This window comes from Protobothrops mucrosquamatus, unplaced genomic scaffold (assembly GCF_001527695.2).
Source record: "Protobothrops mucrosquamatus isolate PMUCROS unplaced genomic scaffold, P.Mucros_1.0 scaffold_163, whole genome shotgun sequence".
Lineage (NCBI taxonomy): Eukaryota > Metazoa > Chordata > Lepidosauria > Squamata > Viperidae > Protobothrops > Protobothrops mucrosquamatus.
Window position 1 is genome coordinate 249907 of NW_015386239.1, and position 17773 is coordinate 267679.

A 17773-nucleotide genomic window follows, 5' to 3' on the forward strand; every position below is an offset into this window, starting at 1 on the left:
TGGCCTAGGGTGGATTTTAAATCGGGTTCATTTTTAGAAAATTTTAAATGTCACAACTTAAAATATTTGGGTTTTAATTGGTTTTATTCGGCGGGGATTGTGGGATTGTTTTTGTTTTAAAAAATGTTGTGAGCCGCCCTGAGTCCTCCGGGAGAAGGGCGGGATACAAATTGAATAAAATGAAATGAAATGAAATGAACGTAGCAGTTCAAAAGCATGCACACATAAGTAGATAAATAGGTACCATTAAGGTGGAAAGGTAACATTGCTCCATGATCTCATGCTAGTCACATGACTATGGAAACATCTTTGGACAGCATTGGCTCAATGGCCAATGGAGATGGCAGATGAGCACTGCCCTCTATAGGGCTCTTTTCATGTTCCTGTTATTTTTCTACCAAAATAATACCTATTTATCTAAAGCACTTAAATTTATATTTAAAATGTGTTGTACTTTTTGAATCAATTCTTTTGCTATTGAAGGAAACTCCCCAGTGTGGTCTGAAATTTATCAGTCCACAGATTCCTAACAGCTGAAAAGCAATTAACAAGCAATTTCCAAAAATGATTAGAAAAGGAAGTATGTAAACCGGGTGTCCATAAAGACATTGGCCACATTCAAGCAAAGGTGGCTTTCTCTAAGCCAGTAGGAAAGTGCTGCCTTGAGGAGCAACTGTTTGGAGAACTTGTGGGTGATCTCAAGTTCTCTCCATGTCCAGCTAGTAATTATGAAGAGCTGGACAACTCGCAATCATCAGCTCTGCTTTTAGTGGAGCCATTTCAGTTTACCATTTTCACCCCAGTAGTACAGATATGAAATTATTTAAAATGTAATACATTCTTCTCTTCTTCTCTTTCCTATCCTTTTCCTTTATTTACTAAATGCAGTAATCAATACCTTGCTTGAACATCACACCGCTGACTTCCAGAGTAATTAAGCACAGGTGGAAATCTGAAATATTTCTCAGCAATACCAACAATTTTCTACATTTTTTCATAAACAGCATTGTTCTAGATAGAAGAAGGCATTCTATTAAACTGTCCATTTTTTTCCTGCTGTATCAATCTTTCTGTATCAGTGAAAGCATGTAATAGGAACATTCCTCACACCAGTTGTGATATAAAGAAAATTTGAATTGGAGTTATTTTTATACCCTAAACAGTACATCATAAACAATGTGTGTGTGTAATGTAGAAAGAGCAGCTGCTCTTTTTAATCTTCCTTTTTTTCCTTAAGATCAAAATTATTTATAGCTTTGGAAATGAAAGTGAGCAATTCACTTTTGAAAGCATCATTTTCTTTCCAGCCATTATCTCTGACAATCCTAGCTACTAGCACCTAATAAACTGTATTATTTCTTTCTCAAGTAGTTGTTTATAGCATTGAAAGATCTCTTCCCCACAAGAGCCTACAAAACTAATTCTCAGAACTTGCTGCTTATAAAATGCATTTCCTTATTAGGTCAGGATAATACATGCATAACCATCCAGGTGAACCTTTAGGTATTTAAATTGGATTGGTAGCTAAATATTTAAGGCAACAGAGAGGAAGATGCTAAAACCTCAAATATGAAGAGATTTCGTATTTTAAAAAATAACCAATCCAAATATAACAAGTAACATGTTAATCTGGCACCAAAATGTCAGCAAGCCATGCCTCTATGGGGCAGCCATTTCATGAGTAGGACCCTACTACTGTGAAAGTCATTATGTGTTGGGATGGAGAAAAGGACCACAGAACTTAAAATCATTAGTAGCTGACAATAGAGAATATCATCCTTTAAATAGCCAGATTTCAGCTTTTCATGCTTTACCATATCCAAATAAATTTGAGATTCCCTATGTAATTGGGAACTTGTCGTACCCATAACATCTCCTATGTCTTAAACTGCACTTAAAATATATTGGTTGTATTTTCAACCAATACCTAGTAAGGCTTGCATTATCACTTCTCTAAACTGCTTCTGAAATGTTTATTTCTCTTTCCTTGTACCTTTCAAATATATGAATGCTTTTTTATTAATATATTTTAATGTCTGCTCTACACACTTTCGTATTTTTGAAAAATCTTTTCATGTGCAAAACATCTAGTTGACACAAGAATTATTCCATGATGCTTCACTAATAATATTTTTATGTCCTCTTGAATGCCAGGCACTATTCCAAATGTTAATTAATCCTTTTGCAATGTCTATTAAATGATCTGCCATAAGCTTGAGAAGTTTGTTCATGATTATTTCCGGGCAGTTCAGTTTCAAGTCAGCAGTTTCAAGTCAATTAATGTACACATTTTTCTTAAGTTAATTTCCATAGCATTCTAGATTTCATTTCTCTGTTCTTGTCAAGCATGGTTATTCATAACTTCTTTTAATTGAATGCCTATTTTTCTCTTCTATAGATAGCCTTTTCTGTGTTGCTCTTCCTACTGCATTTATTTTGTAACTGAATTCATTTGATACAACAGAGAACAATACATGGCATTTTACTTTTTTTGTTTTGTTGAACTAGTTCCATTCCAGCTGACCCATTTTTAAATCCAAAGTGCTCCTCTGCTTCCTGCTCAAATTCCATTCAGATCACATATTCCCTTTAAGTCCTTCACCCCAGAAATATTTTTATTCTCTGAGAAGTTACATCAAAAGCTCCAATTCTGACTGAGAAAATTGTGTTCAGAGCATCCAGCTAATTTATCTCTTAAAATATATTGGTACCATTGTCTAAAGTCTCTCCTACAGAGATACAAGTCTGATTTTTTGTGTTAAATCAAAGACATGAGAAAATAACATGAAAAGCATCCTGCTGAATCAGAGTATAAGCCCATCCAGTCTAGCATTCTAGGTCACAGATGCATTTCAGACGTTCAGAAACCTTGATTTAACAGCAGTAATCCTTCCCCTCTTGCTTCTAGCAACAAGTATTTAAGGCACAGTGCCATGATTCAAGAGGTAGTAAACAGTCATCAAAATTAGTAGCCATTGATACTCTATAATTCTCCATAAATATCTCTGGTCTCTTTTTAAAAGCATCCAAATGAACTTACATTACTATAACTGCTGGCACAGTGAATTCCCCAATTCTTGTGTTTATGAGAAAAAGTAAGATTTGCTTTTGTTAATCCTGAATGTCCCGCATTACATTTCGATTCTAAACTTCTGAGTGAGGAAGAAAAACTTGTATTTATATTATCATAGTGATGCCATGCATGATTTTATATAACTCTATCCTTATTCCATTACCTCTCACATTGCCACCTAAAAAGACCCGGTTGCCACAACCTTTCATCAAAAGAAATTGCTCCAGTCCTTTAATTATTTTGATTGCCTACAATTTATAAGGTTTGTGACCAGAACTATATACGCTGCTCCCAAGGTATGAATTAGTGCAAGGAGGTTATTATATTTGCAGTTCTGTTTTCAGTTCCCTTCCTAATAATGCAAAGTATGGAATTTGCCTTTCTTTAGAGCAATTGTATCCTGTGTTAACATTTTATCAGGTTTACTGTAATTCCCAGGATCCATCAGCACCAACTCAGATCAAATTAATGTCTAAGAGAAAATTCTGAATCTGTTGATGTGATCATCATCATCATTGAATAATAAGTATGAAAAACAAGTAAAAAAGAATCACATCTTAGCCCGGTATTCTTGGGTTATTCAAGTTCTAGCCAAGGACGTAGAAATCTGTCCTAGTTATTATTTGTGCTAAGGTGCATTTGTTTATCCAGAACTACATTAGCCATTTTGAAGCCAATTTATTTAATGTGGTGAAGTTCTTTCACAATCTTATTTTTATTTTGCCATCTTAAACAAACAAGGCTAGTTTATTCCATAGTATTCACTTTATATATATATACAAATAGAAAATTTCCATTCCTAACAGGTACAGGATGCCACAGTGGGTGATTCCAAACAGACAATTTAAAAAGAGAGCTATCTATTTATTTCTACTTTCTGTATTTTAATCATTTTCTAAACCATGAGACCACCTGTGCTCTTATCCAATGCCTGGGTTTTGTCCAAGAGCCTTTGGTGACAGAATTATCAAAGGCTCTGTTATTTGAAAATCTAAGCATATGCTATCTGTTAGATTTGCAGACTTGTTGACACCATCAGAAAAATGTAGCTTAGGGAGACTAGGTTTAGCTTTACAGAAGCCATGCTGGTTTCTTTTCAGCAAAGTTAAACCTTTCTTCTTGCTTTTTTTTTTCTTCAAAATTATTTCCATTCCATGAGATTTCTACAAGACTATGTATCTATGCTCAGGGACTCCAAATCTTCCATTCGAGCTTGGAGAATCCTAGCATTGGCATATAAGGACCTTTTGGATTTCCTGTGGCACATTCCTTCTTAAATTTGACTTTGACTGCACTGATTCCTCTAAACATTTTCCACAAAAAGTCATCCTCTTCTTCTGGGAATAATTTTTTTTCCAGAATCAGCTCTTTCCATCCTGCCAGCTTTCTCCTGGGATCAATTTAAAAACTGTTCTTCCCCTTTTTCATTTTATGTGTCCACCTTGCTCGTACACTCCTGGTTTAAGTGCAGCATGTCCATTTTCTACAGACCTGCCTTGTCCTTGAAGTATTTCAATAATTCATAAATCTAAAACCTTTCTATTGCCTCATCAATGCACTGAGACTATTCAGCTCTGCCTTATTCAGCTCTGTCTGTGGGAAAGATATGATTACTGAGAAATCCATTGTGGCATCCTGGTTTAAACCAACTGCTTAACTACCTAAATGGAACATCCAGTGTTCATCCTGATTATTCATTCCTCCAAGAAATATCTAACTGAACAGTGTGTAATGTCTACTATTTTCATCCTATCCATCTATGTGTTCCTCTAATAGCCCAAACTCCACTAATAGTAACCATCGCAAACCAAAAGTACATTCTTGGTGTAACAAGATACCTGTTCATTCTTCAAGGACTGGATTCTAAGATCCTTTTCTTTGGAATGACATCCTCCTACCTGTGAATTTATTCTCAAGACATTATAACTGAAGCCGGAAGCTGCTATTTCAATCCACTCAGTACAATACATAAGCATGCTGGAAATATGACCGCATACTTGTAATTATTGGTTAAGGGTTATTTTGATGGGTAGTCAAGTAACTTAAAGTATCAAGACAAGAGAGATTCAAATAATCTGCCCTCCTCACTGCTGCAAATGGGCAGAGATGCTTAACCTAGAAGTCTGCTGGACTGTGGTTTATAAAAAATTATTGATGCTTTGTCCCTGGATTCTTTTTGTTTAAGTATCATTGAAGCTACTGACTGCTGATGTTAAATGTAAATAGGGAATTCTAAAATCTCCAAAAAATAGCACTTGATATTTCAAAAGTGATTCTATATTACAAAATTCTTTTCAATAAAAGTATGTGATCCAGCAAAACTGAATCCATTGCTGCACACAATGGCATTTAATAGATGACGTCTAATTGAAATACTTAAATCTTACACGTAAAATGTCTGTGTTTGAGAAAGAAAGAATTTGAGCCAATTTATATCATTCATTTTACATATTCATTGTATCTTCACAGCAATCCTGAAAGGTGAGTTGGACTGAAACAAGAAATGTCACACAATAGAGGAAAATATTTGTAGCTCAGGGTTGAAATGAAGGTTGCTTGGTGCTCTCTGAACTTGGTTGCAGACATTTTATTATCCAAACTAGGTAACATTATCAATGCTAGCAATCACTACTAGCACTAGTAGTCACTTCTAACACTATAGATTAGGTAATGAAACATCTGCAAGAAAATAACCAAGCTCAGAGAGCACCAAGGACCCCTCAAGAAATGTCGTGCAATGAATGTTTAAGATTAAGCCAAGATTCTCTCTGTTTTAATCTTTGAGTTTAATAGCATATGCCTTTTTTTTTTTAGACAGCAAAGGTTTTGCACGAGAAACGTATAGACCTGAAGAAATAGCAGCTAAAAACGAACTTTCCTTTTCAGGAAATTAGAGCTTGTGGTGTCAAGTGTAAGCAAGTATTTAAGAAGGTACAGTGATAAGCCTAACCACAGGGATCAAGAAGCTTAGACAGCATGAATGAGCCTACTGCCAACTCTACAGATGCTCTGGTGTACAAATATTCTTCAGTAACACCTAGAAAAGAAGCCATGTCCCACATCAACTTGCATCTAATTTTCTCAACTGAAATATAATATATAAAATCACATTAAAGTTGATGAAACTTACTGCATGTAAACATATATGTTCTGTTGATTATAACATTTGATATGATGGATACTAAATTTAAATACATACTAGAACTGTCCACAGGGAATTCAACTATGAAACCAATTCAGATTTGATTTAGTTTGAATTCATGGGTGTACAGCCAAACATTAAACAATCCACTTTTCTGGAATAGTTAAATACTTTGCCACAATTTTATATTTGCTGCACAGGCAGTTTTTGTTTAGTGACTGTAGATGAGATTGGCAACTCAGTCCTTAAGTGAGGCACTTGCTAAGTAGAAAATCATGCAACCACAACTGGCTTACAGTAACATGAGAGTGAGAGATACAGACAGAGACATTGTGAAGGTTGTAAATATGGTTGTAAATATGTCCGAAAAAGTCACTAAGTGACAACTACCTGTAGGGAAGTATAGCTCCATGGACACTGAGAATAATGTCAACATATTGTATACAACAATAACAATTTTTTTTTTTAAAAAAAGCCCTTTTTTAATTCCCCAGTCTCTCTAAAGCAGATTGATATACATTGCTTAATCATCTTCACACTTGCCAATTTGGGATTGTACAAAAATAGTCTTGAGTTAGATAATACATATAGTCCTCGACTTAAGCCCATAAATGAGTCCAAATTTTCTGTTCTTAAATGAGACATTTGTTAAATAAGTTTTGCCCCATTTTACAACCTTTCTTGCCATAGTTGTTAAGTGAATCACTGCAGTTGTTAAGTTAGTAACCAGGTTGTTAAGTGAAGCTGGCTTCCCCATTGAGTTTGCTTGTCAGAAGGTCACAAAAGGTGATCAGATGACCATGGAACACAACAACAGTCATAAGTATGAACCGGTTGCCAAGCATCTAAATTTTGATCACATGATCATGGGGATGGTGCAAAGATAATAAGTGAAAATGGTCATAAGTCACATTTTTCAGTGCCATTGTAACTTTGAATGGTCACTAAACGAACTGTTGTAAGTCAAGGACTACCTGTACTCTTATAACTTTGACCTGCCCAATAAGGGCATGCAAAAAGTCTGCTTGGCTGTGAATCCTAGAATAACATCCATCTCTATGTGGCACAAATATGCCTTTGTTCTAAGTACTTATGTGTATTTGTCTGGTTGTTTAAAAATAAATCTGAGTGTTTGTAATGGACTAACACTATCAGGCTATTGTTCTTTTTGTGTTAAAAAAATCCAAGTCATAGCATACAGATGGCATGATGTCATATAATTGATTTTACAATCAATTTTCTGAACACTTTTAATCATGCTTGTAAGATGCATCACTGATTAAAATAGTTCAAGCTATTGTTAAGTTCTGATCAAGATGCAAAAATGTGAAGCTTTGGAAACTGGAATTAATGGAAATGACACATTCATGCCACTCCGCTAGTGGTACTAAAATGCCTCATCCCTCTTCTCCATTTTTCCACTCTAAATGTTGCATTCCCTCTGTCTTAAAACAGGCATTCCCAATACACCTGAGGCGCTTGATTGAAAGGCAGCAAGGAAGCATACAAATCTGTTTAATAAAGTGTAAATATCCTCTGCAATTTCACTGGTCAAATTTCATTCTCTCACAAAAGATAAATGAAAAATAAACCATGGGAGATTATCCCATATAACAAGAAGGCTGGCCCAAAATCTTTAAGTTGAGAATTTGGGCCAATCTTGTTATATAGGAGAAATTCTCATGGTTTATTTTTTGTTTTCACAGTGATTTGTGAGTGCTTCATCTATTCTATTGCTATCTTTATACTATTACAATGATAATCACAATATTGCCCTTCAATTACTATTACTATGAATGTTTATACCATTACATATTATATCTATTACAATTACCTATATACTTAGTTTTATACTTATTACTATTATGCATCAACATTTCTTTCTTAAACCTGTTCTGTCTTAAGTCTCGTCTCTGATATTTCTTCTTTTTTTGTTAACTTCCAGCATGTAGAGCTCTTTTTTCTGTTGTGCTTTGTCTTACTGGGCTGCTATACTGCTTTTCATATCTTTTGGTCCATTCGCTTCTTCTGAAGGGGAAAAACACATACTGTACTTTTCTTTGGCTATTTCAAGGGTGTCCAACATTGGCAACTTGAAGATCTGTGGACTTCAATTCCCAGATGCTAGTTGGGGAATTCAAGAAGTTGAAATCCACAAGCCCTAAAGTTGCCAAGGTTGGATACCCCTAGGCTAGTGTAGGGATAGTTTGCTGGTGGCTTTATAGCTCGGAAACACACATCACCTTCCACGCTAGTATGAAGGCTGCAGCTTTATTGGCACCTCTGCTGTGCTCAGCTGGAGAGAAGGCTTCAATGGCAGAGAAAGAAAGTAGCACAGGTGCCTTCAATTTTGCTAAACAGTTTGCTCTTTTGCAATCATATTTCATTGAAAAGTAAATGTATGTTAATCTTATGCTAATTAATTGACACTGTGTTAATGTACTGGATACAGTTGGTAATTTAGCACTAATTAGAAGCCTTTAGCTAAAACATCAGCAGGAGTGAAGTTCACTTGGACCATGAAGACCCAAGCTGATTGATATTTACTTTGCAGTAGTTCCAAAGAGATTATTCCTAAGGAACAGCTGAAGATAACTGCAGTATTATCACTGACCCCAACAGAATTTTGGCTATAGATCATGGCTAACATTGAAACTGTCCCTTGATACTAACAGAAATGGAATACCTAAGTATTCACTAACATTTTTCTTTAAGGATTCTGTTTACAAGAGTTATTTGTTTTTTTAAAAGCTATTTTTGAGATAACCCAAGCAAGAACTCAGTCACCCATGAGAACACTGGCTATTTGCACTGAAATGTTTTTATTCTAATTCTGACTGCTGTTTGCTTTTTTTTGGATGACCAATATCATCTCAGCCTCTAAAAGAAACAATACAAGATGCCTCAATAAGCAGCCAGAATAGATTTAAGTTTTATTAACATTTATTAAATTTAATTATGAGCCTTATACTTGAAAAAAGAAACACAAAGAAAAGGCAGGGAAAGAATAACAGGTTGTATTAGGAAAAGAGAAAAAAATAAGCAGAAGGAAGACTGGGAATATGAAAGAAATATAACAGTGAAAACTGAAAATACCAAACTCCCAGAAGTAGAAACATTAGGAACATAGGAGATAGTTTACTGATAACTGATTAAGTCCAAACATATCCTTCCTGTTATTTAGGAAAACCCATATAACTCCTAATTCTGCAACCCAACCAACATAGTTACACTAGGTTGTATTCTCTTGCATTGTTTTTAGCAGATGCAACCTCTCGTCAAACTAACTACTAACTGGTAGTGGACAACCCTACTTTGTCCTAACAAGCATGTGACTGCTGACTAAAGTAATGATTACATGCTGGTTTTCATATTTATCTGACACTCATCAAATTTACCAAATGTTAGTTTACATGGTACTCTATAAAATTCCTTCTGTGTTCTTATATTTGATCAGAAACAAATGAGAGAAACTAATCTACATATTGTATCTTACTATGTATTCCATAATTTATTTCTCAACATGTAGTGATAGTGTCATGGTTCCAAAGATGAAGCCATTTAAAAGAACTTCAAGGCAAAGATTTCTTCCTTAAAGAACATTTTATTCAGGAAACAAAGTATCGGCACTTACATAGTTGAACCCAAGACTAAAGTTTCCTCCCCTCTGATACAATGTAACAAGTTGCAGTTCCCACCCAAGAAAGACTGTCATAAATCACATTCACCAATTAATCTAAACGCTGGCTCTCCTTCCTACTTTTCAGCCCGGCCAAAACTTTATCTAAAATTGACCTTGAAGTTAACCCAACTGCAATTGTTTAAGCTAACTGAAAAAGCTCAAGCATTTCCCCTTCCCCCTTCTACATCTGAGAATCCCAAACAACAGAAAAGCACAAAGAAAGCAAAAGGTAAAATGGCTGCAATTTCTTAATTGTCACAACGTTGACATCTAGATTACAGCCTTTATTTGAATCAAGTAATCAACAGCTTCATTTTATATATTCAGTAATATGAAGCTGTTCATCTGACTCATTTAAGAATATTCATCAGTAATGACCCTTAGCTTCATTTGGATTTATCTATTGTGTTGGATTTAACAATAGCATTTCTTCTTAGTCTCAAGACGCTTATGCAGAGCCAGTGTGGTGTAGTGGTGAAAGCATCAGGCGGTAAATTATCAATCCTATGTTTTACTTTAAAATTGTTCTGCGAAACGGTCTTAAGTAATTAAATTAACAAGTAGTCAAGTAAAACAAATTGTTGAGAATTGTGTTACCACTATAATTAGATCCAAATATTTTTCCCTTGGGGACATTTAACACAGGGCAAGATTAGCATTACACTAGAGTAAATAAAGGGGGGGAAATTATTTAAAAGAGAAGCACTTAAGCCTTGATGAAAAAAAGTAAAAAAAGGTTATAGATAAACTTAGGTTTTTAATATATGAACTGCTTTAGGTGTGAGAAGTTTTATGTTTGATAAGTTGCTTTAAATATATGACTTTAAATATATGACATTTAAAAAAGAAAAATATAATATTTGAGCATAAACTGATTAGACAGTTTTTAATGTTATAAAAAAAAAGTTCTGCAGCAATTACCAAGAATTGGCTACATGTTCCACGTGTTCCCTTTATAAAATTTATTTTTATCCAGAAGAAATGATATGTGAGCAATAGATAAAGATACAAAGAACGTTTCTCAATCTAAACTTTCAACCTGTTAAATGAGGGGAGAAAAAGCAACAATTCAGCCTTTGGACTGTCATGGAAGCTGAAAGAAACAAAAAGTTATTAGCCATTAGTTAATTGTTCTTAAACAATTTTCTTAAAGATTTTTCTGTTTTAATTAGCTACTATATTTAAATTAAGCAAAATTTAGTACAAGTAATCTTTGACTTACAACAGTTCATTTAGTGATTGTTCAAAGTTACAACAGCACTGAAAAAGTGACTTATGACCATTTTTCACACTATGACCATTGCAGCATTCCTATGGTCACATGATCAAAATTCAGATACTTGGCAACTGACTCATACATATGACAGTTCAGTGTCCCGGGATCACCTGGTCCTTTTTTGCAAACTTCTGACAAGCAAAGTCGAGAGGGAAGCCAGATTCATTCAACAGCCATGTTATTAACTTAACCACAATGATTCACTTAACAATTGTGACAAGAAAGGTCATAAAATGGAGCAAAACTCACTTAACAAATGTCTCACTTAGCAACAGAAATTTTGGACTCTGTTGTGGTTGTAAGATGAGGACTACCTGTATAGAAATACCTCACTTATGAACAATTTAGAATTACTGGGTGTTATTAAGACTTAGGTAAGCTCAGCTGATCTAAGCATCAACCATGAGTTTAAACTTTAGACCAGATTTTCCCATCAGCTACTCAAGTGAATTTAGCTAAAATTCTCACTTTCTTTAGCAAGTATGGACTTGCTTTATTGGAGATTATGGTAGCTATACCATATCCCATCTAGAATGCACAAAGGGAAGAAGTATGTAAAATACCAATATGTTGAGCTTTATTACAGAATGATATCTGACAGGAGAAAAAAGATATTATGGAAAGAGTATATAACGCCAGGAAATATAAATTAGGTACTGACAAGTAAAGTTGGACAAGATAATGATTGTGATGGAAAACAAGGTTTTTTGGCCAAAAAAAAGAGCAGAAACTTTAATACATATTTATTCAATTGAATATAATCTGTTGTCCATACAGCCTGATCACAGGGGACCATTTAAATTTCATTTGAGAGTGCTTGCTAATGTGACTGTTATTATTATGTTTTTTAAAAAAACTGTCATAATCAAAGGAAAATTCTTTTGCACAGAAACTTTGCAATAACACTTTTTTTTTTTAACACTCTGACCTTGTTAGTAGAAATTTTTACATTGATATACCATACTTGTTCTATTGTGTCAGTATCCAACGGTAGAATGTTTGGCATTGAAAGCTATCAAGTCACCTCCTTGACTTGGATTTTTCTGTTCATAAAATAAAAGTATTTGCCATGCCTCAAGTCAGACCATTGGACCATCTTAACAGTGTATAGAAATGCCGGTAATTGAAGCTGGCACTTTGCATTAAAAGTAAATGTTCTGTCAGTGAACTGCAGCCCTATCCAAGGCTTTGAAGGTATATGCAGTATCTTTTAGTCCTATCAGTTTTTTACTAGAATGTCTATAACATACAGTCATTTTAGTAAGACAGGAAGAATGGGCTAAGCTGCACAAAGTTCATGAGTAGAGTTAAGAAAAACAGAGAGGACTTAATCTAAAACTCCAAACTGGGAAAGAGATCAAATAGTGTACCTGGTGATCTATATATAATTCAAAATATAGGATGGTCAAGTAAGAATAGAAAGGCATTGTTCCATTATATAGATAGTCCTTGACTTACAACAGTTCTTTAGTGACTGTTCAAAGTTACAATGGCACTGAAGAAAAGTGACTTATGACTGTTTTTCACACTTACAACTGTTGCAGGATCCCCATGGTCCCATGATGAAAATTCAGATGCTTGGCCAGTGATTCATATTTATGATGGTCCAGGGTCATGTGCTCAACTTTTGCAACAAGCAAAAGTCAATGGAGAATCCAGATTCACTTAACAATTGTGTTACTAACTTAACAACTGCAATGATTCACTTAACAAGAAAGTGCAGCAAGAAAAGTCATAAAATGGGGCAAACTCACTTAACAAATGTTTCACTTAGCAACATAAATTTTGGGCTCAATTGTGGTCATAACTCAAGGACTACCTATATAAATAAATATAACTACCTACTAAGAAGTAGTGTTATGGTATAGGACTTTAATTTGGTATCTGCTAAGGGCATTTCCAGACTGATTTGTGTGATTAGTTTCATGTGTTTCTTAGAGAAACTCTAAATGAACATTGAGACCATTATCATATTAAGCTACCCACTGAGTAGGGGTACTTGATGTCTGAACTGGCAAAGCAGGATACAAGCAACTGGACAAGAAAACAAATGGGCCAAAAAGAAAGATATAGTAACTGTTCAATGTTCTTGGCAGCTGTGACAAAAATTATAGTGAAAAACTACAAAAAATGTACTTAGGCTAACATGTATATAAAATTATTGTTTCTAGCGTCAGCAAGACAATTTTTTAAATTGTATTACTTTTCCAACATATCTTTATTTTCAAAAGCATAAGCTATCTTTGATAACAACATACCTTTTAAATTTCACCATAGAAATGATAAGTCGTGTAATTTACAAAATATGGTGATCCTAGATTTGAAGGGCTGGATAGAAACAAGAAATAATGTAAATCTAGGCTGCCAAAGCCTGCCAGAAAGAGTACATGAAGACAAAAAGGTCCTCCTTTTGCTGGATGTCTAGTATAACTCTATCTTTAAATAAGAAAGCCTGAGATGGCACCATTCCTGAGAATGTGTGTGTGTCCTCTGAACTGAACTTGTTTGCTCTCTCTCAAAGTCTCTCCTACAAATCAGAAGAAAATACAAAGAAAAGTTTCCTCTCTCTCTCTCTCTCTCTCTCTCTCTCTCTCTCTCTCTCTCTCTCTCTCTCTCTCTCTCTCTCTCTCTCTCTCTCATACACACACACACACACACCTACACAAACTGGGACTCTACTCATAATGGCATTTATTTATTCATTAATCATATTTATGTGGCTGCTCATTTCACAAAAATTGATTCTGGGTGGCATACAATAATCAATTAAAGCAACAAATATATAAAACAATGATTGTACAATATGATTGTAATAAGTCTTTATTAAAAATGAAAAACCCTATAAAATATAAAGTATATAAACCATATGGAAAGAGTAAAAAATCAGCCACATAGAGCCATCTGAGAACATTTTTCATTTCCTGGAAAGCCCAGGCTCAGATGGGCCTGGTCATAACCAGGTCTTGAGGGACTTCCAGAATGATAACTGGGATGGAGTTAACCTAACTTTAGGGATGGGAGAGATGGAGTGGATATCATAGCAGAAATGGCCTACCTCCTGAGACCCACCAAATATAGGTCTTGGTAGATTGTACCCACAACATGCTTTCTTTGTCAAATGGAGCAGGCTGGGGAGAGGTGGTAGTCTCTCAGATGACCCAGTTCCCAGAATCAAAGTAGCAGCCAATGCAGTTCACAGAGCAGGGGAGTAATATGTGCTCTTCTGAGAGAAGACATAACAGTCTGTGCCGTTGCATTTTGCATGAGTTGAAGCTTCTGGATACTTTTCAAGGGAAGCCCCCTTATAAAGGTAGAGGACATTACAGTAATCCAACTGGAGGTGACTAGGGCATGAGTGACTATGAGCAGAGCCTGCCAATCCAGGAAAGGGTGCAACTGATGGCACAACATTAAGCTGTGCATCCCAGCCATGATTGCCACCTGCTCCTCGAGGGGGATCCCCCTGTGACACATTGGATCTATGGGCAGTGCTACCCCTCCAGCACCAAAAATGGCATTGTCCTGGAACCAGTAGACCCAAAACCCAGAGCCACTCAATCTTGCCAGAGTTATCTGAAGCCTTTTGTCTCCCATCCAGACGCTCACTTCCAGGCATGCGATAACGTGGCAGAATCAGGAGATTCCAAGTATTGCCATGGGCACTGTGAAGAGACATAAGCTTCAGCAGGTGTGAAGACAATCCTTGAAGATAGTCCTCAGAGTACAGGAGTTAATGAAAGTATAAGGGGATGGATCTCAGATTTGCAATTGATTATAATATTGATCCATAAGAACACAAGAACACATGCTCTCTTTAACAGTGATTTAGGCACCACTGCATTGCAAAAACAATATCCTCTTTCATGTCTGCAAATCAGCTGGATCCCACATTTAGCAATCTTTCCAGGCATTCAGAAAATGTAATAACAATTGAACAATGAGGAAATAAAAAGAATAGGTGATAGTAACTATATTTGATATTAAGGGAAACTGCTGAGAAACCACTGACTTTTCAGATCGCAATAGTAAAACAAAATCTTGAAATCTCTTTGGGAAATTATCGTTAAACAGACAAAGAAACATCTAATATAGAAGAGTGTTTTGAAGCCTTGATCTGTATTCATTTCTAAGAGGAAGAGAGAGATTTAAGAGAAAAACAATATTGCTGATGTTCTTAAGATTCAAAAGAAGAAGAAACATTTCATAGAGAAGTGTCAGGTCCATTCATGCTGTCAGCCAGATAGACAGATTGCACCTTGAGGCAATACAACATGTCCCTTTAAAGCGTAATTCTCCAATGATTAACAATCATCTATTCTTACCCCTTTCCTACTCCCAAAGCTGTCATTTCTATATTAGCATCACAGGCAGTCTGGAGAAACTGCTTAATGTTTAGCTTTTGTAAATGTTCACACTTTTTTCTTTCTTTTTTAAAGCTGATTTGATTGAAGAAAAAACCTGTTTTGTCTGTAAAATCAAAACAGACTGATGTATCTTATTTTCAAAGAGCTTTTGACATATAGGCTTGAAAAGAATGCTAATGTTGCCTGTGATGGGAATGAATAAAAGTGATTGAATTTTCATTTACTACCTATGACTACAAAACAAGAGCCTTAAATAGATAGAAGACCAGCAGGGATTGGAGGGGGATACAGTTAATTTTCTATCTTCTTCCTATCATAATCTCCTGCCTTTCTTAAATTAGAGGGGTATGACAAAGCACTTGCAAGTCATCCAAATGTGTTTAAGAATGTATTTGCTTGTGGTTACTCATTTTGGCTCTTGTATAGATGTCAGTTGGAGATGGACAGAATCTCTGTCAATTTGGAATTTTTTTGAGCTTGGAGACTTCAAGCAAATGGACATGTCACTGTGAGCTAGATTCCTCTCCCTCCCCCTCCAGGGTTTATAAAGCTGTATTGTGTAGCGTGTTAATGCTTCTTTGAGGGATGGTGCTATGCCATCAGTTACAGTTTCGCTAAAGCAGCTTCATTTTACTATTTCCTGAACTATGGATGACAGCAAGACACCTGACATAAGTAATAGTTTTAAAGTAACTAGTAGTAAAGGAGTAGATTAATGAAAGAAATATCTTTATCACTGTTCTGGGTCTAGAAGAATAGGATCTCCAGCTGGATACATGCTAAGGTTGTGCATTGATGCATGAAACCAGGAAGCAATTCAAGAAAGATCAGAGACCAAAATAAAATGAGTTATTAACTGCCATGGAGGTAAGTCAATTTAACTCTGCAATTTAACAAGTCAGCAAAAGACTGAGGGGATGTGGAAGGAATGTGAGATGAGCACTGCTGGCAAAGAATTAAAAAAAAAACCTCTGCAGGAGCTGTCCATTGTCCAGGTCCTTCATCCATGCTACTAGTATATAGCTGTCATTCCCAACAACCCAGGTTGAGTTCAGCCATCTCAACCCTGGGCAGTATGTATGTTGGTATGGGTGATATTTAATATTTGTTCGCTTTCTCTCTCTCTTTTTTTTTTTACAAAGTTTGAGATCAATACAGTTTTATTGTTGCTGAATCTTAGTATCTTCTGTTGCTCACTGCATAAGATTAAGCTATTGCTCTGGAGACTGGCAGTTATTCCTCTGTGTTAGTGAAGCACAAGGCAGTAAACTGATTTATGAGAAAGCAAGGGCCATATCCATAGAGCTACATTCTTTTATAATCTTTTAAAGAAGTGGTTGTGCACCTTCTCTTGGAGAAGATATCTTTCAATCCAGTCATATATTTCACATATATAGATATAGTAGATTTTTTATCTCACCTTTATTACTTTAACAGTGGTGCCTAAACCACTGTTAAAGAGACAATGATGACATTTGGGAACAATGTAATACTCCTTCTTCTTCCTATTTTCACAATATCCCCAACCTTCTTTTGTGGGAATGTTGTTGAGAAGATAATGGGGAATCAGCTACAGAGGCGCCTAGAGAAATCCAGTCAGTACTCAGAACAATCACAGAGTCAAAACAGCATTGGTCTTTCTGGCAGATAACTTTCATCTTTTTTGGGTCTCTTTCCTGGATGCTTTTTATCAAGTGGGATCCACTCTATGACTGCCTTGGTCAACCTGCCATCAGTTTTTCTTGCTATATGACTAGCCCATTTCCATTTCAATTCTTTTACTCTCTTGATGACATTGTATACTTTCATTTGGTTGGGAATATGTGGAAGAGGCCTTATCCTGCAATGGATAGACAATGGCTAAAATGATGATGATGATGATGAACCTTCATCAGGACTTTGATGAAGTAACTATGTCCCTCTTAGTCTTGTTAGAACTCTCAGTGCCATCCTAAGCTGAAACATGGAAACTGGTGCTGGGAATATTTTAAAGAATATATGGCTTGAGATTAGATCCTGTCAAGACAAAGTTGCTGTTAATTGGGACTATCTGGTACACTAGTCTCAGTAATTACTCTTAATGGGGTTGCATTCTTGCTGAATAGTTGGTCCATGACTTTGGAGTCTACTTGAACTCTCAGCTTCTGTTCATCAGCAGGTAGAAATTGTAATTAGGGGAGCCTCTGACCATTTTAATTTAGTGCCCCAGTTGTGGCCCTACCAGGACTGGGAGCAT

At 35.6% G+C, this 17773-nt stretch overlaps 1 protein-coding gene across 1 annotated transcript in view; it reads left to right on the forward strand.

Moving 5' to 3' along the window:
- Nucleotides 1-6013, forward strand: part of RBP1 (retinol binding protein 1) — a 36817-nt gene extending 30804 nt beyond the window's left edge. The window contains exon 4 of the mRNA XM_015821297.1: nucleotides 5960-6013. Within this exon, the coding sequence (XP_015676783.1) occupies nucleotides 5960-6013 (54 nt within the window). The remainder of the gene's footprint in view (nucleotides 1-5959) is intronic.
- The last annotated feature ends 11760 nt before the right edge of the window (nucleotides 6014-17773 follow it).